A 26,498-nucleotide genomic window follows, 5' to 3' on the forward strand; every position below is an offset into this window, starting at 1 on the left:
GTACAAAAGAAACACATGACACAAGGTTACAATTTGCTGACAAATTTATTGCTAAGAATGCACTGTGCGGGAGATGTGGGGAAGTCCGATAGAAGTTGAAATAAGTTGCTGAAATGGTTTGGTTTTTTTTTTCTTTTTCTTTTTTATCTTTTCTTTTTCTTCTTCTTTCTATTCTATCTGTAATTGGAAAAAACGTAATAAAAATTATTATAAAAAAAAATTAAAAACAACAACAACAACAACAACACAGTAATAATAATAGGATTCTAGCCTTAATTTTTCCTTTTGGGTATGTGAGTGGTTTTCTTGTTTTCTGATGGAGAAACCAAAGTGTCTAATATATTCAAAGTTGTCTCTGTGTATATGTTGTATGAACTGGTGCCTGACTTTGCTTTTGTTTTTTTATTCCTTCCTCCCCACCCTTTTTCCTTGTGTGTCATGTCTTTTAGATTGTGAACAATCAGGGCAGGGACTTAACTTACTATTGATCTTGTAAGTCACCCTTGGAGCCTTTTTGACTGAAGAGGTGAGTAAAAGTGCTTTAAATAAATAAGAAGATCTTCCACTGTTCAGTTCAAGCATGATGATTCACAAATGTACAGTAGCAAGTTAACGTATGAAGGTATGTGAAAAAGAAGCTAATTTTGGCAGGAGTCTCACCATTTTGTTTATAAAAAATAATTATATCACTTTGTATGATACAATACTAGAACCATAGATGAGATTCTAAAACTAGAAAATATTTGGTGAAAAACAAACAAACAGGAAACAAAGTTATTTAAAGGAGAAATGAAAAACTGCAAGAACTGGTAGATTCTGGAAAGATTATTATTAACATTATTAACATTACCGGTATGTAATAAATATAGCCAGGAGAGGGCAGTAAAGTTACACATTTCAGAATATAATCCTTTGTGACCTTGATTCTGTTTGGATTCATTTAACCTTTTTCCATTATGATTTTTTTTGTTGCTGTTCTGTTTTGCAATCCTGGAAATTCACATGAAACTATTTCTTGGCATGGATCCAATACAAAGTGGCATTGTAGGCCAACCAGAACCAAGTCCAGATTAGAGAGAGAGAGAGAGAGTTGGGCAAAATTCATTCTTGATAGGTCCCCAACCTTGTTGGAGAGCCTTAGCAAGCCTTTTGCTACTGCTCACAGCCAGTGACATTATTCTGTAGCTAAGGGCTGCCATTTAAATTTCCCACAATGCCTCCCAAAAAGCCATACACCAGGGAATCGTGGGAAATTAAAAAGCAGCTAAACTCAGTTGCTTGGTGCTGCTCAGAGCACTAACGTGCACGGGGGGTGGGGAGAAATTAAAAAGGATCCAGAGTACGGTGGCTCTTCCAAGATGCTAGAGCCCTGGGTTTGAATCCCCACTCAGCCATGGATCTCACTGGGTGACCTTGGGCCAGTTACTTCCCCTCAGCCGAACCTACCTCACAGGACTGTTGTGGGGATTAAATGAGGAGGGAGAGAGCCATGAGAAGGTGGGATATAAATGCAACAAATAAATAAAAATAAATAACACGAGTTTGGAAAACCTCTGCCAATCAGGTTTGCTAAAGGCAAACTAGATGTGGCATTCATTTTGTGACTGCAATTAAAATGGCACTTTAAAAATGTAAATAGCAGCTATGGGGCAGCCTGAGCAGGTTTGGGACCATGTGGGGTAAAAGGAGGGCGTTAACACTTTCTCCTCCATTGTAGTACCAGTGAGAATCATCCCTGCTTTAGCAGTTTATTTGCATATGGAGGGAAACTTAATACATTCTAATGCATTCTGAATCTGCCCATAACATGCAATCTAATCCTAGGTATGTTTGCTCAGAAGCAAGTCCCACAGAGTTCGCTTTCTCCCAGGAAAACGTGCTTAGGATTGCAGCCCTCCTGGTTTCATTGATTCCCTTTATAATTTGACCACAAAATATCATCAATGTGTAAAAAACAAAAAAGGAACAGGAAAAAACAACTGTGAATGTAGTGTGAATTGATTCTGCTTAGTAACATGGGACAAAAATGGATTCTGTTTATTAGTTTATCATACAAAAGTCCATCTGTGCCAATTTCTATGCATGGCTTTGGTATTTACTCTGTCTGCCCTGTGAGTGGCACCGAGGGGGCGGGAACGAGCACCGTTTGTCTTGTAGAAACCACAGCTGCCAAGCACAGAAAGGACAGTGATTTTTGTATAGGTGAAATGTCTTGGGTCAAATCCTAAGTGGGTGCAGACTGGTGTAAATATTGAGCTGTATCCATTTAGATCAAGTCTTATGTTAAATTTACTTTAAAATTGAGGTTGGAAAGACTGGCTGGAATTAGAATGTTATTGAGTTCACATTCTTCTTAAAACAGGCAGTAAAGAAAGTAGCCAGGAAAATACAATCCAATGAAATAACAGTGTGAAAAATGGAAGCTGGTGAGCCAGACTAATGCCAGGAGCTTGAAATGGGGGTGTATGAGACCTTCTACAAATGGGGTAAGACGTCACTATTAAAATCAGTATGATGTATCTAGCTTTGAAGGCCCTTGGGTATATGCCATCTTCTTTTGAACCCAAGTTATGCCTAAACCATCCCAGGAAAACCACTTCTTCTAGCTAGGACATAAAGTGGGTTTTAATGTTTTCAATTAACATTTTATTCTGTGGAGCGAAGAGTGAGACTTCATCAGGAAATTCGTAAGTGAAGTTTCTTGATCTCAAACTGGCTTTTCAAACCCAAGAACTAGCTGGGAATTTTGCAAGACTTCTTATGCCATCGCCTGTGTCTACCTACAGTTATAAAAGTTTAACCAGAGACTTGTATTTCCTTTGGTTTTGAAGCATTAAAAAGTAGTCTAGTTAGATTTCTGGAAAAGGGGCTCTGGAAAATACATCAAGGACTTACTTCTGAGTAAACATGCCTAGGATTAGTTTGCCTGTTATAGGCAGATCCAGTACGCATTAGAAACATAGTTTCTCCAAAATACACGCTGCATGGTTTTTTCCAAGTTACAAGATGTTATGTGGCTGGTTGTCTTTATCAAATGGTTCTCCCAAATGTGCTTAGCAATTTTAGAGAAATCATGTGAAGCTAAGACAGAAGCTTTTCTAGAAGTTTCAAGAATTTGTATTTAATTGGGGACTGTATTCCAAGCAGAAGCTCCTATTTATAATGGGCCAGATTACTGCAAGTTGATTCTAGTTTTTGATCATATAATGATTCATCTTGCATACTGATGCTCCCTTTCCTCCCCTAACTTTTTGACACCTGTTCTTCATCACCCTCCTCCTCCTCCCCTCCCTCCTTCTTCCCCTCTCTCTCTCTCCCTTTCCCCACCCACCTCTTTCTCTTTCATACCCCCGCTTACTCCCCGCCCCAGTAGGCCGAGAGGGACAGATCTCTGCTGTTGTCAGAGGTCAGAACTGATTGCTTGCAGGCTCTAGGACTGCAGCTTGCCCACCCCGCTTCTGTAAATAAACCCAGATTCTACACCGTGAACCAACTTTTGAAGTATTGGGTGCCTGAGTGCATCTTACTTAGTAAATGTTTTATCCTCATCAGAGATCCATGCCTTTGAATGCTTGATGGGAGCGTTCCACCTATATTACGTTATTGGCTCAGGCATCACTCTCTACTGAAGCACTTAGTTAGGATCGTGATCATCACACTGCAGGACGCATCAAGGCTGGAGGTGGTCGGATACTGACAGATCATAACTACACGAGGCCATACTAGGGAATACTGTGGTGTTAGTCTGTGTTTCTGGCACCTGGACCTGATGCTGTGACCACAGCTGGAAGCCTCCTGAAAGAAAGGATGTCAGTCTAAGGTAGGAGTCAGCAAACTTTGTCAGCAGGGGGCCAGTCCACTGTCCCTCAGACCTTGTGGGGGGCCGGACTATATTTTTTGGGGGGAAATGAACGAATTCCTGTGTCCCACAAATAACCCAGAGATGCATTTTAAATAAAAGCACACATTCTACTCATGTAAAAACATGCCAATTCCTGAACCATCAGCAGGCCGGATTTAGAAGGCGATTCGGCTGGATCCAGACCCCGGGCCTTAGTTTGCCTACCCATGGTCTAAGGAATCACAAATCACCTTCTCAGTTCTCTTCTTCTGATGTGTCTTAAGTCCAGCTATCTATCTAGGAAACTTGGTGGGATTCTGAGACAGCTGTCTGAGATACTTTTCTTAAAACTACTTAAAGGTAGAAATCAGAGGCATCGCTTTTTTAATCTATAGCTTCTGCTGAAATACTGTATTGTACATGTTTCATGATGCTGTTGGGAGCGGTGTCTAAAAAGGGACTTTGCAAAAAGCAGTGGCAACCACTGGTTTAGAGACTGCTGCTATGTGGTAAAGGTAAAGAGACCCCTGACCGTTAAATCCAGTCGCAGACAACTCTGGGGTTGCGGCGCTCATCTCACTTTACTGGCCGAGGGAGCTGGCATTTGTCCTCAGACAGCTTCCGGGTCATGTGGCCAGCATGACTAAGCCGCTTCTGGCGAACCAGAGTAGTGCACGGAAACGCCGTTTACCTTCCCGCTGGAGTGGTACCTATTTATCTACTTGCACTTTGACGTGCTTTCGAACTGCTAGGCTGGCAGGAGCAGGGACTGAGCAATGGGAACTCACCCCGTTGCGGGGATTCGAACCGCCAACCTTCCGATCGGCAAGCCCTAGGCTCTGTGGTTTAGACCACAGCACCACCCGGGTCCCAGGTCTGCTATGTGATAGGGAGGCCATATACCTTACTTTACAGAGATCAGTCCTCTATTTGAAGGGTTAATTCCAGGTCCAGTTGAAAGATAAAGAACCCTCAGAAGGAAGAGCAAGAAGGGCCTTGAAGTTGCAACTGGAGCAGATTGAGCAGGTCCACAGGTCACTTGGGCAGCCTTTGCCATTATGTCGAGATGTACTGTCTCTTAAAATTATAGTAAGTATTTCTAAATTACATCTAAACTATCGTGTGCAAATTTTATGCACATCTGTGGTCCCTTCTGTCCTTTTTTCCTGGTGATTCTTTGGGGTGTTTGGTGCAATGCATACATGGGCAGCCACTTGAAGGTTGGACCTAAACTCTTTACACTTTCTAGAGCTCTCTGGAATGTTCTTCAGGACTGCCCTGAAAGGTGTCGGTCCCATCTATGTAATTGCACTGAGACAACGAAGTGAACTCCAGCAACCTTCCTTTCACAATGACGAAACAAGCAAGCAAACAAACAAACAAACAAGAAAGATCGCAGAAATTTAAATGCCATCCAAAATTCTTATTGCTAGTTATGTGGATGCTTTCTACTCCATTGCATCTGCTTGGTGGAGAAATGATTGACCTATACTCTCAAAAATAAGAATGTGGGAAAGTCTGTGAACTTCAAGAGTTATGCTGGCAATGTTTTGCTGGTATTTCTCCACAGGAAGGCTTAGCTGACATTGGAAGAATGGGTGAAAGAGCAGAGAGCACCAAGTACCGTCCAAATTTGATTAGGCTTTTTGCCACTTCCAGAATCAGAACTTTGGTCCACAAATAAATTCTTCTTGCTGGAAACCTGCAATGCCCCCCTCCCCAAATCACTCCATGTGACTGGAGATCACAAGGCTCCCTATTGGAAATATTCTCATCAGCGATTTCAGGAAAGTTAGCTAATGTGAAGCATGCTTGTGTAATTCCCATGATGGGCACTGATAACTGAGGCCTGTCCTGTGTGCCAGCAGAGAGTTAAAGGGAGCCTGGTGACATCCTACAGCTCAGCTGCATGCCAAAAGTAGATGTTGTATAGAATGAAATGCCATTCACCATGCTTTGCTACCCTTGTTTCCAAAACTGCCAACATCTGAAGAAAACTTAAAGCCAAAAGAGGGAAATTAACGACCTGGCTCTGTGGCCTGAGCCCACACAGCTATCTCTTAAAGTTGCAAGATTTATTGCCCTAGTACCCAAGTTAAAACTGGCAATGCAGTCAGCGAGAAAGGATAAGCACAATGCCAAGAAGGTTGCTAGCTAACCACGAGAAGAAAAAGAAATGCTTCCTTGGCCGCCTTCTTCTTCTTCTTTTTTGCTTTTTGGCCAGTTGAGGCAAGTCCCCCCCCCTCCCCAGGTGGTGAGTGGGTGTGGGTGTGCTTAGTTATGTACCTTTTACAATTGGCTCCCATGCTTGCAAAAAAACAACACCAGGTTTCTGCCTTAGATCTATCCAAAATTGCTATCCTGGCTCCATCACTGGGTAGGATGTCCAAAAGAGAGAAAACACATAACACAAATAAGAGAAAGGGCATGGGTTTGCATAAAATCTGCATGTGCTCATTTATATGTATTTATATGTGTAGCGCAGGTAGCGCTGTGGTCTAAACCACTGAGCCTCTTGGGCTTGCCGATCAGAAGGTCAGTGGTTTGAATCCCCTCGACGGGGTGAGCTCCTGTTGCTCAGTCCCTGCTCCTGCCAACCTAGCAGTTCGAAAGCACACCAAAAAAAGTGCAAGTAGATAAACAGGTACCGCTCCAGCGGGAAGTTAAACGGTGTTTCTGTGTGCTGCTCTGGTTCACCAGAAGCGGCTTAGTCATGCTGGCCACATGACCCGGAAGCTGTCTGCGGACAAATGCAGGCTCCCTCGGCCTACAGAGCGAGATGAGCGCCGCAACCCCAGAGTCGTCTGTGACTGGACTTAACTGTCAGGGGTCCTTTACCTTTTTAAACTATATTTACATAGAAATATCTATATCCATAGTGATGAAGCCTGCGGCTTCAAATATAGGGTTCCTTAGTTTAAATAAAGGGCTGCCCTCTGATAGTCCTTCAGAGAGAAGGGGGTTGTCTGTAAAACAGGCAACACTAGTAGGGGCCCACCACAGAACAGGTTTGCTGAGGAGTTGCCTCAAGGCTAGAGTTGACCCTGTTTCTCTCTCAAGAGTATTATTATTATTATTATTATTATTATTATTATTATTATTATTATTATTATTATTACCCCACCCATCTGGCTAGGTTTCCCCAGCAACTCTGGGCGGCTTCCAACAAAAGATTAAAAATACATCAAAACATCAGTCATTAAAAACTTCCCACCTACGTGACTCTTGAGTGGATGCTGCTGAAGTAAAGCAGGCCCAAGTCGAGTCAGTGCCTAAATAGAAGACCACCTCAGGAAAGCACGCATGCTGCTTTAGGTTCTGCAGAAGAAAGGCAGGTTATAAATGCCATAAATAAATAAATGTGCCCTCGCATCCCAGCATTCGTAGCGAGTGAAATGTCAGGCTGTGAACTGCATGTAGGGAGAACTCTGTGAAACTCACAAGCTGGTGCCCTTCTGCCAACACAAGTTGTTCCAGTTGAAAAGGTATAACCCTCCCTACTTGGCAACAGCGCTATATTCCACAGTTCTCTCGTGAGGCGAACAAGCTGTAAATTCTTCCCCCTCCACTTCCTTCCACTGTAGTACCTCATCTCCACATTTTTTATTTTAATTTATTTGGTACTCTGACTAGAAACCCTTAGGAACTCTTCCTCCCACCACCCCGCAATAACATTTTAAATTAAGAAGCAAACAGTAAAAGAAGGCAAATGGGAAGAAAACAATTGTTTATTGGAAAACATCTGTTTGCCTTTAAGGTGATGTAAAAAATTTACAGTGGATTGCTAAGCAATGCCTTCTGTATTTATAGTTCTGCTTCATTTTCCATTCACGTATATGACATTAGGGGGTTCCGTGACAAACACCACAAATTGTGTTTGGAGATGAAGTTTGTTTTCACTCTGGCCTGGATTTCAGCAAGACTTTTTTCTTTTTCTTTTTTCAAAATTAAACCATCTACAGAATGGCACATCTGTTGAGGCTGCCTGAGGACACGGAGCTTGATAAATGTCTACATTTTTTCAGACGTGGGAACTCTTGGGCAAAGCGGGATGCCTGCTTTGGCCATTTGCATGCCAGTACCCAGTGTGCTTTTTCAGCTCACAGCAATTGGATTGTTGTGTCTCAGTCCTTGGGATAAAGCAAAAAGTTCAAGCCTGTTTGTGCAGTGCGGGCACACAGAATGCTTTTTCAACAGTGCAGCCTTTTAAACAATTTCTTGTGTGGTCACCTTCTTGGACTACTGCTCCGAAGCTGGCCACATGATTTCAAAATCTGTTTTGCTGGGTATGCTGCCTGAAAAATCAGCAGAAATCTGGGCGCGTGACAAGACTTACTGGCTCTGCTGCCATCGCCTGACCAATTCCACGTGAATCAAGTCACTCTGGGGCATCATTTCCCACTGAACAACGTGGAATTTGTAGTTTCCTGTGGCCCCAGTTCCATTCAGGAAGTAGAGGAAGCTCAAGGCCCAGTGTTACTCAACAGGAAATAATGCTTCTGAGCATGCCCAGGAGCAGCAGGCCTGGTTAAGGATCAAGACTACTTTCTCTAGTGAGCACTCCTCTGTTTTCTTTGGTTTTTGATTGAGAAGGGGTTGCAGTGGCTAGCAGAGAGGGACAGCTAGGAGTGGGGACAAATCCCACTATTAATCGCCATGTGGACACCTCAATCAATGCCAAGGCTAAAAGGAAAATGGAAAACTGGGATTCTTAAGCAATAACATAAAACATCTTGGAGCATCAGCAAGCAGATTCTCTTAGTTTTTCCTCTTACTTGAGTCAACAGTATTTGGTCTACCTTTGTTGCACCCTCACTGCTTTGAGCTTCTGTGTTTTATTTGATGATGTGAGCCTTTCTTATTCACACGCTATGTCCATAATGGAGCCCATTGCAGGGAAATCTGGCAACCAACGATTTTGCAACAAGGCCACAATCCTGGGGGCACTAGGTAGGGAATGACTCCATAGTTCAGACCATGGTACAGTGGTGCCTCGCAAGACGAAAAGAATCCGTTCTGTGATTCTCTTCGTCTAGCGGTTTTTTCGTCTTGCGAAGCAAGCCCATTGAAGGATTAGCAGATTAGCGCTATTAGCGGCTTTTAGCGGCTTATCTGCTGATCGGATCCGCTGATAAGCGGCTTAGCGCTATTAGCGACTTATCTGCTGATCGGATCAGCTGATAAGCGGTTTAGCACTATTAGCGCTTTTAGCGGCTTTTAGCGGCTTATCTGCTGATCGGATCAGCTGATAAGCGGCTTAGCGGCTTAGAAAAAGGGAGGGGGGAAGGGGGAAAAAACCAGCAGGAACTCGCAAGACATTGTCGTCTTGCGAAGCAAGCCCATAGGAGATTCGTTTTGCGAAGCACCTCCAAAACGGAAAACTCTTTCGTCTAGCAAGTTTTCCGTCTTGCGAGGCATTCGTCTTGCCGGGCACCACTGTATGGTCAAGCGTGCATGTGGAGAAGTCCAGTAGCCTGACTGAAATTCAGTATCTGAAGAAGTGTGCATGCACACGAAAGCTTATACCAAGAACAAACTTGGTTGGTCTCTAAGGTGCTACTGGACAATTTTTTTTATTTATATTTGAAATTCATATGATTGTTTTGATTGATTATTAAGAAAGTCCAACATATTTCCAAGGAGACATAATTAGCTGATGAGAGGCACTGCTGCTCTTGGTGGGGAGGGGATAAAAATAATGTGGTTTGGGAGGTTACCCACTGCCTTGCAGGATATTTTCAGGAAAAGAAAAAGCTAAGGAGTGAACCCTACATAAATCTGGAGTAGATTCTCTAAGATGCTTGCATGGTGTCTTGTACGCCTTCTTCCAGCTCTGCTTTCCTGAGTGTGGCTGAGAACAGGTTGGGGTGGGGTCTTGTTGTCTGGGCAGCCCAAGAGATCCATACACACTGCCCAGGCTTGCACCCCAGGGAGGCCACTTTGGTGCTGCAAACATGGGAGGCAGAAGTTATGAGTTCCTGGTCCCTGCAGCTACAGCAGGAGCTGTGATTCTTCAGCAGTTTGACTCCACCCCCCAGAGGCCCACTTCACTGTCTCTTGAGACAGACGAATGCCAACAAAAAGTTTGGGGATGGTCTCAGACTAATAATGGAACCCAGTTTTTCCACCCAGGATAAATAGAAAACAGGTTTCACACAGTCTCATATGTGTTACTCACGATCTAAGACTCATGATCTGAACTTCAAACGTGCACTGAAACATTTGGTTTGGATTAACTCTTAATATGGCATCTGCACAGTCTTCACATTTCCAGTCTGCCAGTTTGGGGGCAACAGCCTGATTCTGCACAGAGACTTTACAGGTGGACGGAGAGATCAAAAACAAGTTGATCAAAGCACTCAATTTTTATATCCCACTTACTGTGTTTTGCTTAGCCAGACTGTCATACTTAAGGCTCTTTCTGAGAAAGGCTTCTGCTGCAAAAATGACACAAAGCAGTGCAGCTTGTAGTGGAATCCAACATCTTTCTCTTGTCTGCTGTTTCTTCTCCTGTCTTCTATTTAAGCGAACAATTCTGGCTGTTTACATCAATTGTTACTCTGCTGTTGCAAATGAAACACATGCACATCACATCCGAAACCATTGTGCCAACATTGCATAGGAATTATTGAAGACGCGCCTGTTTAGACAAACGTTCTTCTGATCTCCTTATCTGAAGCTCCTGCTTTTAATTGCTGTTTTAACCGGTTTAATGTTTAACGGGCTTCTTTTGTTGCACGCTTTAATTGTGGGTGCTTACTTTAATATATTGATAGAACTATTTCACGGTGCGTTTTCATTATATGTGATCATTCAATGTTATTTTGGGGTCATTAGTTTTATGCTTCTAAAGTGCTTAAAGGCCACTTTGGCCATTGGGCCGCATATAATGAAATAAATAAAGCAAATTGTGGATCAAGGCAGAGAGCTGCCTGTGGCTGTCCTTAGCGAGGAGGGCCTCCCCACACCTGTACCCACTAGTGCTGTAGTTCTTCCACGTTTCAGTTGATAATGCCTTTGGAGGTCTCTTTGTGAGAGCTGAGCAGCATGTACTCTCTCCTGCCCCTTGCTGGCTAGCGCAGGATCATCTTTTGCCAGGATAATCAGAGCATTGGGACTGAAGTACAGTGGTACCTCGGGTTACATACGCTTCAGGTTACATACGCTTCAGGTCACAGACTCTGCTAACCCAGAAATATTACCTCGGGTTAAGAACTTTGCTTCAGGATGAGAACAGAAATCGTGCAGCGGTAGCGCAGCGGCAGCAGGAGGCCCCATTAGATAAAGTGGTGCTTCAAGCTAAGTACAGTTTCAGGTTAAGAACAGACCTCCAGAACGAATTAAGTTCTTAACCCGAGGTACCACTGTATTTTAATAACGACCTGAATGTTTAGAAACATGAACTACTCCTGCTATGCCATATAGCACTGTACTTTCTAGTGTAAAAAAGTAAAGGTAAAGGGACCCCTGACCAGACGACTCTGGGGTTGCGACGCTCATCTCGCTTTACTGGCTGAGGGAGCCGGCGTACAGCTTCCGGGTCACGTGGCCAGCATGATCAAGCCGCTTCTGGCGAACCAGAGCAACGCACGGAAACGCCATTTACCTTCCTGCCAGAGTGCTACCTATACAGGGATTCGAACCGCCAACCTTCTGATCAGCAAGCCCTAGGCTCTGTGGTTTAACCCACAGTGCCACCCACATCCCTCTACTTTCTAGTGTACTGTTGTGTAAAACACATGCAGAACCCTGCATCTTTTGTCCTCTACTCTGCGTTAATGAGGGTACACACAGGAAAGTGATGGATGATTGGTGAAAGAGCCTGTGTGAGAGGCAGGGAAGAGAAGAGCTCCCAGGGTGGGAGGCTGGGAGAAGAAAGAGAAGCTCCCAGGTGAGAGCTGGGAGGGTTCACCCCCTTCTGTGTGAGACAAAGTGGGAGAATTGCATGGCAAAATTTAGAGAAGTGTAAAGGGTGGCTCTGTTTTGGCTGATGAAGGATGGCTGTGTTTTGGTTCCTTAACTGAGGCATATCATCATTATTATTACCATTAATCAAATTTTTAATAGAAAATAAATAATCAAAGACCACAGGGCAGTTTGCAACATTATAATAACAGTGCAATATAAAACAGTTGTCTTTAACATCCCGTAAAACAACAAGCTTTAACACCAACAATATAAGAATCCCTAACAAATACCAATGGCTGCAGCAAATAATCATGCCAACAGGCCCCATTATAGTGTCAGGGTCTGGGGGAGTAGATGTCTTGAGCTGATCTGAAACTCAGCAATGAAGGTAAATTCCAGGGGCAGGGAATTCTAAAAGTGGGGGCCCTGTTATCGCTTGCAAGATGCAAGAAGGGCCCCTTAAATATTACAGCTCAAATATTTCTGAAGTATGACTTTTCTGTTATTATAAAGATGAGAGATGGAAAAACCTGTGGACCCTCCAGATGTTGCTTGGCTTCTACTCTCACCACCTCCAGCCAGCATAGCCAATAGGGATGGTGAGAATTGAAATCCAGCAACATCTGGAGGGCCATAGCTTCCCCATCTCTGATCTAGATTAGAACATATAAAAGGAAATGTGTGCAATCGTGTGAAAAAAGAAGTAACAATTTGATATTGCTCTCCATTCACATCAGCCTATAGGGGGAGCCCTGCTTTCAGCAAATCCTTTCATTTCTTTTCATCTCAGGAGAGATTTGCAAATGACTTGCCAACGTGAGTTGGAGAAAGCTGCAAAATTTAGGAATAAAGCATTCAGGCCACATCCCATGCCAGGTTCCCCCTTGATATTAAAATATGTGGATCACGCATGACTTTAGAATCAAAACAAAGCAATACAAAATGCTAAACCATGTCTGTTCAAGAGGGGTACCCAGGCAGCGTCAAAGGATCAGACTGCAATGTTCTGCTTCTCAGTAGCTGACGTTCATTTTTACTATGTCTTAGAATCATAAAATTGTAGGGTTGGAAGGGACCCCAACAGTGATCAAGTCCAATCCCCTGCAGGAATATCAACTAGATCATATATAACATTAAGGTAAAGGTACCCCTGCCAGTACGGGCCAATCGTGTCCGACTCTAGGGTTGTGCGCCCATCTCACTTAAGAGGCCGGGGGCCAGCGCTGTCCGGAGACACTTCCGGGTCACGTGGCCAGCGTGACGAAGCTGCTCTGGTGAGCCGGCACCAGCGCAGCACACGGAAACGCCGTTTGCCTTCCCGCTATAAAGCGGTGCCTATTTATCTACTTGCACTTAGGGGTGCTTTCGAACTGCTAGGTGGGCAGGAGCTGGGACCGAAAGACGGGAGCTCACCCCGCCACGGGGATTCAAACCTAGGCACTGAGGTTTTACCCACAGCGCCACCCGCGTCCCCATATAACATTAAACCTCTGCTTAAAAACCTCAAAGGAAGAGAGTCCACACCGTCCCAAGGGCAGTGTTGAGCAGTTCTTACTGTCAAAAAGTTCTTCCTGGTGTTTAGCCAGAATCTCCTTTCTCTTAACTTGAATCCATTGGTTTAGGTCCTACCCTCCAGAGCTTGCAGCAGAGCTTGTGGCAGCCCTCTAGATATTTGAAGATGGCTATCATATCTCCTCTCAAACTCCTCTTTCCCAGGCTGAACATATCCAACTCCTTCAACCCTTCTCATAAGGCTTGGTTTTCATATCCATTATCATCTTTGGTAAATGCTGGGTATATGTTCTGGAATGGGCCCACTGATGTCAACAAAACCAGTCCAGAAAAAGTAGTTCATGAATTATTATACTTTAGCACCTGATGAGAAATTTGTTTTAAAAAGAAAAAATTAATTTTAAGCTGTTTCAGTAAAACTTTTGTCTATGTGTGCCTTTTGTTTTTTTTCAGACTATGGATGAAAAGGTGTTCCTATGATCCCCTTAGTAAGAGACATTTAAATCACATTTGCAGCTCTTATGGTGGGTAATACAGTAGAGAAAGCAGAAAAGGCATTTGTAATGCAAATGCACATCCTGGGAAAACAAACTTATGTGGATCCATGAAAGCCTCTGCTGTGAAAATGTTCCCTGCCTTCAACATTTAATGACTGTCTGTCAAGCAGAGAGTATTTCCCTTTCATTTTTTTTTTAAACTGGAAACAAATGAAGAACAAAAACAGCACATGGTATTTCCTTTTAAGTCATGATATTTGCTGAACACAGGCAGCCTGATCCTTGGGTGAATCTGAACCACTACAAGACTGAATTTAGGACAGGTGCCAGTACCCTACAAGGTCTTTTGTCAAGCCAAACCCATGATTGGCCACTTTTGTGGCATACACAGGGGGATTCAACTTGAGTGCTGATCTGCCAGGTAAATATCAGATAATTTTCTGGTACTGATCTGTAATTTTGTATTATATCCCATCACTCTTAATGGCAAACTCAGTTCTCCAGTACAGTCAGAGATGGCAGGGAGAAACAAGATGATATCAGCATTTTTGGTGAGATTCTGCCGTTTGCACTAGTTAAAATAATAACAATAATTTAAACCCTGCCCCTGCTGTTGCTTTTTTTTTTGCTAGTCTCACTTGTTAATTCTATATGGAATTTATGGATGTTGTCCTCTGTTATGGCTAGGTTTCATAGTTTATATTTTTCAAAAGAAAATCATAGAATCATAGAATCATAGAGTTGGAAGAGACCACAAGGGCCATCGAGTCCAACCCCCTGCCAAGCAGGAAACACCATCAGAGCACTCCTGGCATATGGTTGTCAAGCCTCTGCTTAAAGACCTCCAAAGTAGGAGACTCCACCACACTCCTTGGCAGCAAATTCCACTGTCGAACAGCTCTTACTGTCAGGAAGTTCTTCCTAATGTTTAGGTGGAATCTTCTTTCTTGTAGTTTGGATCCATTGCTCCGTGTCCGCTTCTCTGGAGCAGTAGAAAACAACCTTTCTCCCTCCTCTATGTGACATCCTTTTATATATTTGAACATGGCTATCATATCACCCCTTAACCTCCTCTTCTCCAGGCTAAACATGCCCAGCTCCCTTAGCCGTTCCTCATAAGGCATCGTTTCCAGGCCTTTGACCATTTTGGTTGCCCTCCTCTGGACATGTTCCAGTTTGTCAGTGTCCTTCTTGAATTGTGGTGCCCAGAACTGGACACAGTACTCCAGGTGAGGTCTGACCAGAGCAGAATACAGTGGCACTATTACTTCCCTTGATCTAGATGCTATACTCCTATTGATGCAGCCCAGAATTGCATTGGCATTTTTAGCTGCCGCGTCACACTGTTGGCTCATGTCAAGTTTGTGGTCAACCAAGACTCCTAGATCCTTTTCACATGTACTGCTCTCAAGCCAGGTGTCCCCCATCTTGTATTTGTGCCTCTCATTTTTTTTGCCCAAGTGCAATACTTTACATTTCTCCCTGTTAAAATTCATCTTGTTTGTTTTGGCCCAGTTCTCTAATCTGTCAAGGTTGTTTTGAAGTGTGATCCTGTCCTCTGGGGTGTTAGCCACCCCTCCCAGTTTGGTGTCATCTGCAAATTTGATCAGGATGCCCTTGAGTCCATCATCCAAGTAATTGATAAAGATGTTGAATAAGACCGGGCCCAAGACAGAACCCTGTGGCACCCCACTAGTCACTCTTCTCCAGGATGAAGAGGAACCATTGATGAGCACCCTTTGGGTTCGGTCAGTCAGCCAGTTACAAATCGACTGAGTGGTAGCATAGTCAAAACCGCATTTTACCAGCTTCTTTACAAGAATATCATGGGGCACCTTGTCAAATGCCTTGCTGAAAACGAATGTGAATTTGTATTAATAACATTAAAATTGTCACTCAGCATCTCCCCATTTATCTCCCCATGTTGATCTTGCTGCAACTATTGCGTAAGGGACATTTCACTGAAACTTCAGTTTCCATGACCAAATTGCTGTGTTGACAATGTGGGCAGAGTAGATTCACTCCTGGTGAAGCTGTTGTGCCATTCATTCACCATGTGTCCAGTTGTGATCCTGGCCACATTACATGTGCACAGAGTTCCAAAAACAGGCTCATAGAAAAGCAGTTGTGTGGCTATATTGCCTTATGGTGGACTCTGCTTGGACCCACCAAAACTCACATTCTCAGGATGCCAATTTGGTGGTGTGTCTTTTTCTGAGTAAGGAATCCTCCTGACATATTTATCATTCATTTTTCCAAATAAGGGCATATTCCATAAGGGGGCATTATATTGCAAAGAGGGCATTCAGATCTGTTTTTTCTGTGTGCATGCTAGCTTCTACATATTCCTTGGTGTGTCTCCCCCCCCCCCCGCTCAGTCTTATATATTGCTGTTCTGCCGCTTGCCATCCACACCACTGGGCAGATCTTGATGAAACATATCCACAGGTGTTTGTTTTTGTCCCTCCCCATTGTCAGTTTAGTTGCAGTTGCAGTATGTGCACTGGGCTTGTTGATTATAGTTTTGGTTCTAATGGTTTAGAAAATATCTTTTTTATCACTCTAGCACAAGATGACTGTCTCTAAGGTAGTCCCTTCCATGTAGTGGATAGACATCTTGAGAGAACAGCTCATCCTAATCAGTTGTTGAGCATGCCTACAGCCTGTGCAGATTATTAAAGAGAGGAATGTTCCTATTGTTTGCGCTTTCAGAAACAAAATAGCTAGGGTTGTGCTCAAGCAGGGAGCAAATGGAAGTGGGGGTGCTGAAAGTTTACCACACACATGACAAACTGCCCATCAAAAATAAAAATAAAAATGCTAACAAGTTTACACATCAGCAGTCCCTGTAGTAGATATATAACAGGTTATTTTAATTTACTGGATTTTATTTTCTTTCTTTATTTTTGCATAAAGGGGAAATCCAGATTAAAAAAATTAAAAAGCATGGGCTGGAATTTTGATAGTATCGCTGTTGTGCAGATGCTGCCAAAAACAATAATAATGCATGCATGAGCAGCACTGATTGCACAATAAACTCACACCTGATAGTGTATTTAGAAAGTTTAGGGTGTTGTTTTAATGGCAAATTCCTAGATCATTTTGAAATAATTTGTAGTAATAAATGTTGAAATGTAATTCCTGTAAAGTTCTCTTGACCTTTGCCCTTCTGCATCTTATTTTATACCCTAAATCATATATATCATAAATATTATATCAAATATTTATGATTGTCACTCTGCTGGTATTTCATTATATTCTACATACAAGGAAATAATAACATGTTCAGTATTTGATTTGGAGCTGCAATTCTGGTTTTCAGCTGAATCTCAATATTGATTGGAATTCAGGCCTAATAACTATACATTATGCCCTCACAGCTTGTAATAAAACAAGAAAACAATTAAGCCTCAAGGAGAAATCTATAGCTATCAGTAACAATTGATTGCACATTTATTCCAAAGCCATTTAAAATGATTTAGTTTAATTAATTCAACAAAACTGATGAACTTGATCTGGTGATACCAGCTTTTCAATGTCTTGATAGTCTTTTACACATCGAGCACCTCTCTGCCACCCACTTGCCTTGGCACCCTGCTAATCCCACAGTCCCCTTTTGTTGTTGTTGTTTAGTCATTTAGTCGTGTCCGCCTCTTCGTTACCCCCTGGACCAGAACATGCCAGGCACTCCTGTCTTCCACTGCCTCCTGCAGTTTGGTCAAACTCATGCTGGTAGCCTCGAGAACACTATCCAACCATATCGTCCTCTGTCGTCCCCTTCTCCTTGTGCCCTCCATCTTTCCCAACATCAGGGTCTTTTCCAGGGAGTCTTCTCTTCTCATGAGGTGGCCAAAGTATTGGAGCCTCAGCTGCAGGATCTGTCCTTCCAGTGAGCGCTCAGGGCTGATTTCCTTAAGAATGGAAACTCTCAAGAGTCTCCTCCAGCACCATAATTCAAAAACAGCCCCCTTTGGTAAACACTAATTCAGAGTGAGGTTAATGACTGAATTGCCTAGCTGACGATCCTTGTGTGGAACTGGGCAGGAGTGTGACCACACTAATATTCAAAGACCTCCCAGAGGTATTTGATACAATAGAACCATCTAATCTTCCTAGACTGCCAGTTTACTTTAATTTGGGGGGATACTACTTTGCATAGAATCTGGAACATTGTAAGCTCTGGGAGGGTGCAGAGTTTTCTGTTTCTGTAGATTTCTTAAGAGGTGAGGCTGAATCGCTACAGCAGCAAGCTGTAGTAATTCCCTTTCCTGCCACCTGCCCTGTCCACAGAAAGTTTTTCCAGAGCTGATTATTTTCTGAAAACCCTCTACCATCTAAAATAAGGGAATAAATGAAATAATTTTTGCAGGGATTCTTGGGCCATTGCAACAAGATATCTGTAAAAGAACCTAGATTTTTTGACTTCTAACAAAATATAAATAAACCAGTCTGTGTAATGCTGGCACAAGGAACTGCATTGATTTCCACTGCAACACATAACTGACTTCAGTATAACTGGTAAATGGCTGTGTGGCACATTGTTCTTCCTTATCAGAAATTGGCAAATCACCATATGATGATTTTTATGAAGCATTCCTTCTTAGTGAATGTTTTAAAAGTACAATCCTGTATCTTACTGAGTAAAACCCTTGTAGCTGGGAGTAAGCCCAATTGAACTGATTGGGCTTACTCCCAGCTACAAGGGACTTGGATTGCTACTGCCTTAATTACGTACCAGTAGTCAAACAACTTACTCAGGAGTACTTCTGTTGATTTCAATGGACTCCCATCATTTTTCATTTTTGTGAAGTGCTTTGGGCATTTTGTGCATATTGGAAAGGTGACATTGCAACAACTTAATTAATATCCTACTAAAGCCAGCAACACATTCCCCCATGTTTTCCATAAATTGTAATAGGATACAGTTTGAGAATTGTTGCTTAGAGAACATCATTCTAAATGTACTCAAAACCAAATGTTTTGTTTTTTCCTTCATGGAAAATGCTGATTTAAAAATAAAACACAAGCTCTTTCAACTGGGAAAGGAAACACTTGGAGACTCACTTTCATGCTGCTTTTAATTAGAAACTTGCCGAAAATAAACACTGAAAATGTCATTCATACACAATAAATACCGAAAATGTCAAAAATGCCACTCAGCAGCCATGTTTCTTTATAGCAGGAAACTGTTTGCTCTGTAAATTGTGGAGCTGCTCAGACTTCTCTTGTACACAAACCTTCTCCATGGAGTAGATTTGCTACACAGAGATGCATATTGGAAAGAAGCACTATGTGTGTGCTTTCTGTAGGGACTGAATTATCTTGCTGGATTTTCCCTGTCAAATCCAAAAAGCAGAATATATCTTATCCTTCCAGCTCCTCTTATAAAATTTGGAATCATTCAATTAGTCTACAACATGTGGGATTTGCAACCAAATGTAATGCGGTATACTTGATACTTAGCCTGAACATTGGCAATAGAGTGGATTCTTGTTACAGCCATGCCTTCCTTAACGCAGCGACCTCATTTACAGTGAAGTGTAGCTTGCAACTGAGGCTGCTTTCAATTAAATCACTTAGATTGTGCTTGACGCCTTGGTCTTGGTTGCAGGTGACAAATCAGCACTGCCATCAAAAAGTCAGGATAGTGACTCCTCATTGCATGTGAACAGGCGGAGGAAACCCCATATATCGCAAGACATGATAAATCTACAAAGTGATAAATGTTTTAAATACATACTGATCTTTATTTTTGTGTTGCACTGTATATGATTCCATGTAAACTTCCCTGAAATCTAATAGGATGAAGGGACATTTGAACTTCTAATAGGAAGTATAAATATTCTAATGAAATAAAATTAAATATTATCATGTGCGGAAATGTTTCCAAAGCATACCTTACTTACATGTCCATCTCACTGAAATGAAGAAAGTAAGAGCCCTGCTGGATCAGACCAGTCTCATGTACTGTAGTCAGAAATCCTTTTCTCAGTGGTCTAGCCACTGGGCGGGACATGGAAAGTGTAATGCTGCAGGTCAACAAAAGAGGTTTAAAGGCTCTCTCAAGGCAAATCTTTAAAAAATGTAGCATAAACACTGACAATTGGGAAACACTGGCCTGCAAGTGCTCCAATTCGAGAACAGCCTGTACAAAGTGTCATAGACTTTGAAGATGCTCAAACTCAGGATGAAAGTGAGAAATGTGCTAAGAAGAAGGCACATTTGGCAAACCCTCACCGTGATCAACTCCTGCCCAGAAACCTATGTCCCCACTGTAGAAGGACGTGTGGATCCAGAATCGGCCTCCACGGTCACTTGCTGTTAAAACCGTGTCCATGGAAGGCAATCTTACTTGGCTATGAGTGATCACCAAGGAAAGAAACAGGTGACAAATTAATAGAGGACTTCCTTGTATGCAAATAACAGAAATGTGAAAGTCTTTACATCCAAAAACATTCATGCAAATATTAAAGAAGAGTAAGTTTCTAGTCCTCATGGGGGAGCCGGAGGGTGGCGGGAAGCAGATACTCTTTAAATGTGTACAGCTACGAACTACGGCTATAGCTCCGGAGTCCTAGTCCTTCTTCCCAAGGTACAGTGGTGCCTCGCAAGACGAAATTAATCCGTTCCGCGAGTCTCTTCCGTCTTGCGGTTTTTTCGTCTTGCGAAGCACGGCTATTAGCGGCTTAGCGGCTATTAACGGCTTAGTGGCTTTAAGAAAAAGGAAACAAACTCGCAAGAACTCGCAAGACGTTTTGTCTTGCGAAGCAAGCCCATAGGGAAATTCATCTTGCGGAACGACTCAAAAAACGGAAAACTCTTTCGTCTTGCGCGGCATTCGTCTTGCGAGGTACCACTGTAAGGTGGTACTCGTAAGGTGGTACCTACTCCTTGGGGACCCCTAGCCAGCATTGTGTGCTGGCCGTTTGTTCCCCTGAAGAGGCACACGCATCCCCTGACTGCACGCCTACTGTTTTTGCTCGGCTCGTAAACAAGCTAGCAACCAGCCCCGCTGATCCGCGAAGCAGGCCATAGTTCAAAGTGGGAGGACCGATGAGAGAGAGAGAAAGAGAGAGAGACTGACTTCATTGCAATCCGAACATCTGCATACAATGCAGCTTTTAAGCCTAGGAAAGTCCGCCCCCTCTTTGCTGCCCTGCACCTAATTGCATCCATGCCGCTGTGCAAAGCAGCGCCCCGTGAAACTTTGCAACGGACCTTTCCAATCCCATGCATTTCAAGTGAAGTCGTACTGGGGTCGGTGCAGTCGCTCGGACTTCCATGCACAAGTTTGCAGCACCCTCGATCTGCGAACCCTCGGGGCACGCAGGCATGCCGCACCCCACACCCACCCACCCACCCCCCTCTCCTGGAAGAAGGAGGGGAAATCGCGGCTCCCTTTCCTCGCCGTTTGCCTACCGGGTCGTCCTCGTTTCTGCAGCCCAGAACAAAGTGGCGGAGGCCCGATAGGGCGTCCGGAGGCGCGCGCTGCGGCCAAGGGGGGGGGCGGGGCAGAGCAGGGGGCGGGGCCACCGGCAGGCAAGGGGCGTCAATGGCGGTCTCCTCCCACGCACCCCCCCACCTCCAGCTCAAACCCGGCCTCGCCGCGCCATGTGTGTGGCGACCAGGCGCGCGGGCTGCTGCCACCCTATTTAAACAGAGGCTATGAGACCAGGAGGAGCAACGGAGGTCCACCGAGATCACTCAGGAGGCAGAGAGACGGGGGACGGGAGAGGAGGGGGAGGAGGAAGAAGAAAAGGGAGAAGAAGAAGAAGGAGATGCTCTTGGCACCCCCGCTACCCTCGCAGCATCAGGGATAAGTCGCGGGAGAGTTGTAGTTGAGTTGCAAAACATCCCCCCTTTTTTAAAAAAGAAAAAGCAACACATTCCCTGCTAGGCATCAAGACGAGAGGGGGAGAGAGAGAGAAAAGACGAGGCGCTCCTTGTTGGATCCATACAAACTTTGCAGGGTTTGCTTGGGGGTTTTTTCCCAACTGGCGCGCGCTCTTCTCGCATCTTTGGGTACGTAGTTCCCGTGCATTCAGGAGTGCTTTCCCACCCCTCTCCGAGTTCTTTTTCCTTTTGCGTCGCAACCATGCCGTCCTTTTTCTTCCTCGGCTGCTTTTCTTGCAGCCTGATGGCTTGGCTGCTCCTCGCCGGCGGCAGCAGCAGCAGCAGCAGCCGCCCGGGCGTGGAGGAGGCGGAGGAGAAAGCGCTGCGGGTGCTGGTGCTTCTCCCCAAGGACAACGCGTACCTGTTTTCCCTGGCGCGGGTCAAGCCGGCCGTCGAGTACGCGGTGCGGCGCCTGGAGGCGAACGGGACGCTCCTGCCGGCGGGCTACAAGTTCCGGCTCTTCTACAACGACTCGGATTGCGGCAACGGGGCGTTGTTCAGCCTGGTGGACATGGTGGCCTTGAGCGGCCAGTGGCCGGACCTGCTGCTGGGCCCCGTGTGCGAGTACGCGGCCGCGCCCGTGGCGCGCCTGGCCTCGCACTGGAACCTGCCCATGATCTCGGCCGGCGCCTTGGCCGCGGGCTTCGGCACCAAGACGGGCGAGTACTCGCACCTGACCCGGGTGTCGCCGGGCTACGCCAAGATGGGCGAGATGTTCTTGGCGCTCTTCCGCCACCACAACTGGAACCGGGTGCTGCTGGTCTACCACGAAGACAAGGAGCAGCGCAGCTGCTTCTTCGCCGCCGAGGGCGTCCATGTGGTCTTCCGCGACGCCGGCTTCCACCTGGACGACTTCGCCTTCGACGAGAGCGCCAAGTACGCCGAGGACGTGGTGCGCGCCATCCAGGGCGGCGAGAAAGGTGAGGATGCGCGCGGGAGTGACCTCCGGAGGGAGCTGCCCTTACCCGGAGCCCAACGAGGCTCCTCCGGCTGGGGGTGGGTGAGCGCAACGCCTGGAGGAGAGTGCGCAAGGAGCAGCGCGCAACTCCGGAGGGGCGTCCTAGGGCCCTCGGGAAGGATCCTGCCACGCTCCTCTTTACGCACTGCTTGGCGCAACCACCTAGGGCAAAGCGGAGACTTGGCCCGAGGCAGCCGCTCTCCCGGAGAATCTGCGCCCCGCGATGCGCGCTAGCATGTTGGGATGCATTCAAATAACGCCTTTGCGTTATTCGGCATCTCAGTCTGGCAGCACCTCTTCAACTATTTCCAGCTTAGAGCTATAGTCACTTTTAAAAAAAATGGGGCAGGGGAGCGCATCCAGACTATCAGAGTGGGATTCAGTCACAGACAGACACATTTAGGTTTCCCGATTATTGTTGGGAGGGCCTGCGTAACAAACACGCTTTCTCCAGAGAGCCGGCTTTTTGCGATATGAAAAGTGAAGGGGAAAGGCACTGGAAACTGGCTAGCACTTGTTTTGAGACAGTTATCACACCTCTCTGCAAACAAAATCGGAATGCATGCTCAGTAAAGAGGTTATCATTTTATTGGCAGGGTGCTTTGTCCCGGGTTCAGTTTGACCTATCTTCATAATGGCCCTCTGATGTAGGCTACTATTATTCCCATTTTACAGAAGGGAAACAGAGGCCAACAGGGAGCAACCTGCGTAGACCAGGGATGTAACTTGAATTGAGGTCTACTACATTCCAGTCAAATACACCCAGTTCCTGGGAGGATTCAGCTACTCTTTCCATTACACTCCCTGCTACAGCTTTATTGTTCCTTTTCCCAGGGTTGCCATCAATGGGGAACCTCTCCTTTGCATATATTAAAGTTAACAACAGCATTCAAATCTATTAAAACTTGTCAATTGACTTGTATTGAGCTTGGGACCACACAAAAATATACATTTGGGGCCTGTGTGCTCAACTGCTGCAGAACTATATGTTAAAATGGCAAAGAGTTCGTGGAAATTATGGTAGAGGTGATAACTATGCAGTTGTTCACTAGCTTTTTCCATATTGAAGGGCAGCATGATTGCTAGGACAGCATTGGTACACATGAGAACACTCAACCTCTGAAAACATACACAGTGTAAAACAATTAAAGGCTAGTTTTAAATAACCGTTTTAAAAACTATTCAGAAATTATGAAGACACAAAAATAATGTATTATCATCAATGATGCCACAAGCAGCACAGTATGCCTAGCACCTCTTATAGCAATAGATGCACTGGGAAAATGGGATTTCCTAAGCAGGCACATTGGCAGATGATCAATAGGGGATATTGCAGGCTGTTATTGGTGGATCAGGAATGGATAGGAATAAACAATGGACATCAAGGATTTGTTTAAACAAGGCATCTTCTGAATGGACTGACACATAACCCAACTCCTCACTCTTTCCTCCACACAAGTATTCTTAGATCTGGTCTTATTTATGTAATAAATGTATATCCCCTCCTTTCAGGGCAAAGGCCAACAACAACAACAAACCCTTACAAGAAGTTAAAAACAAAAGGCTTGTACCCAACTAGGTCAGATTAGACCTACTGAAATCAATAGACTAAAATTAGTCCAGAGGACCTACTCTTCAGTTTGCCGTAGTTGGCTGAAACTCAAATATTTTGCTGCTTTTCATATGCTGTTAGGGGATTTGCTACACACTTTCTCTTGTGTCCATACATAATGGAAAGTGGTATGAAATAAGAATGCCTTTCCACCCACTCTGTGAATGACTGAGTCAGATATGAACAGTGGAAATCATGGGTGCAGCTGGATTGTAGAGTCTGAGTGTGCTGCAGACTTTCCTGGATTATTTTGTACAGATATATGCATACATAGATCTGGTACAGTGCCTTAGCTTTTGAGTTTGAGGTAATGAGGACGTTCAGTTCTCACCTCTGCCCAGTTAATGTAGGTATACAAGGCTCTTGAAAGATTGAATCTCCTTCAGAGTTTGGTTTTCTACTAGGTCATTTTCTCCTGTCCTGTTTGTGAAAGCAGTTGAGCAGGAATTGCTTGGAAGGGATCATTTAGAAAGGATTGCATTTTTGTTGATGTGGAGCACTTCATATGACCCTAGCACAGTAAGTTTGATTGAGTGTGGGCTGTATTCAAATGGAGAAAACAGGAACCCCCTGGATGCAGCATGACCCAATGCTCATTTGAGTAGCCTTATTGTGATTTGTATTAGCAAAAGCTTATTAAGGCTTTCTAAAACATGTATGCATGTGTGCTTGTAGTTCCAGCTAATAGCACCTGGACTGTGTGTGACAGGCATGGTGTGATTGCATGGTGTGATTGCTAAGAATTGTGACCCAAGCCGTTGTTGTGAGAAGCACATGACTGTAGAAGCAGTCGTTGTCTTGGGAATGTAAGGTCAGGGGAGAAGGGAATAAACTTGAGGTTATACATTTCAGCATGCCTTTTATGAAAAAATAAAATAGGAAAGCCAATCCTGTCAGAAGAATGCCCCAGATAATATAGCAAGCATGAGTTAACGCCAGAGTTCTGTTTCCTGACTTCCTGTGCAACTTTCTCAAAAGTAATGTTCCTGTCTATGCCAGCCTCTCTCATTTCCATTTTCTGTTTCTTTGTTTAGATTTGCCAGTGAAGGAACTGGGCCAGGATTTCCCCTTGCACTTCCTTCAAAAGCTGACTCATCCAACATTTCATTACCTGCCTATGTAGAATCTATATGGGCAGGTTATACAATTTTGGAGAATACATTGTATTAAAGATATAACATTTTCTGTGCTTCTCTTTATTGTTTTTCTGTCAGTTACAAATAGTTCTTGTTTGGAGCTTTCAGGCCAACTACTCTCAATAGCCGCAGAGTCTAATCTTCTGTGGTGTTTCCTGTTTTTATTCAGAGTAGGAAGTTGTTCTCTGGTAGGTCATACCCTGTTGGCTTTTGGACTTATTGAGTTCAGCAGGGGTAGCAGGAAGCACAGGAGTCAGAATTACAATGAATGGGGATTGAGATATACTCCACCGAAACTTCAGATTGATACCTCTGGGTTGTTCATTGCATTTGCTTGTCATCTGTTACACAAGAGACACCACAAAGCCTGACTTCCGAACTGCCTTGGGATATGTATTAAAAATGCCCTGGCTCATAGTTATTCCTGATCGTGTCCACATCTCTCTTCTCATTTATAAATGTGTGTTTCTTCTGAAGCAACAGTTGAACATTTACATATTGTAACTTTACGCTGTTGTACAGCAGAAAGAAGTTTGCTGCATTGTCATTCTAGAAAAATCAGCTTGCAGGTGCAGGATGCAGATAAATTGAGATAAAACACCCTCTTGTAACATTTGGGGAGTGGAGTAGGCTATGGAATAGAGATGTCAAGGGCTGTTGAAATGTTTCTCTGCCTCACTAGCACACCACAAAAAATCCCAAGTGTCTGTATGAAAGATTTCCACTTGTGCAGATAGACTAAGCAGGGGCTATGTCTGCATTAGAATCTTGTTCAAATGGCTTCTTGATTACGTAATTATAAACCTTTGCACATACTTTATTGGGGCAGACTGACACTTGCATTGGATTATAAAGCTGGTATTGGCTTGCTTCATATGACAGTGACTAGGGTTACTTCTTTCAAAGTCTACTTATAATAGACAAATTGTCTTCTTTCTTTTGGTATTTTAAAATACTGTACTGTGTACTGTAAATTGCTAGCTCAAGGTGGAACTAAACATTTGAGAGTAAACATGGGATTTTCAGCTGTGTGTTTGATGTCCAAACATGAGAGAGGGGCATATACAGTAGAGAAGTGGGAGATGTGGAGCAGTGGGGGTGTTTAACTTTTCCCTGCTCCTTCCAGCTTTATTCTTATCAT

At 44.1% G+C, this 26,498-nt stretch overlaps 2 protein-coding genes across 3 annotated transcripts in view; one reads left to right on the plus strand and one right to left on the minus strand.

Annotated features, from left to right (window-relative positions):
- Nucleotides 1-26,498, minus strand: part of TARS1 (threonyl-tRNA synthetase 1) — a 215,234-nt gene that overhangs the window by 31,578 nt on the left and 157,158 nt on the right. The gene's annotated exons all lie outside the window — the stretch shown is intronic.
- Nucleotides 21,335-26,498, plus strand: part of NPR3 (natriuretic peptide receptor 3) — a 55,241-nt gene continuing 50,077 nt past the window's right edge. Inside the window, exon 1 of one of the 2 annotated variants that reach the window (XM_081212980.1) lies at nt 21,335-22,571. In XM_081212980.1, the coding sequence (XP_081069106.1) occupies nt 21,854-22,571 (718 nt within the window). In that variant the 5' untranslated portion in view covers nt 21,335-21,853. The remainder of the gene's footprint in view (nt 22,572-26,498) is intronic. The other variant, XM_081212979.1, reaches the window with a different exon arrangement.

Source organism: Podarcis bocagei, assembly GCF_964188305.1.
Source record: "Podarcis bocagei genome assembly, chromosome: 11".
Classification (NCBI taxonomy): Eukaryota; Metazoa; Chordata; class Lepidosauria; order Squamata; family Lacertidae; genus Podarcis; species Podarcis bocagei.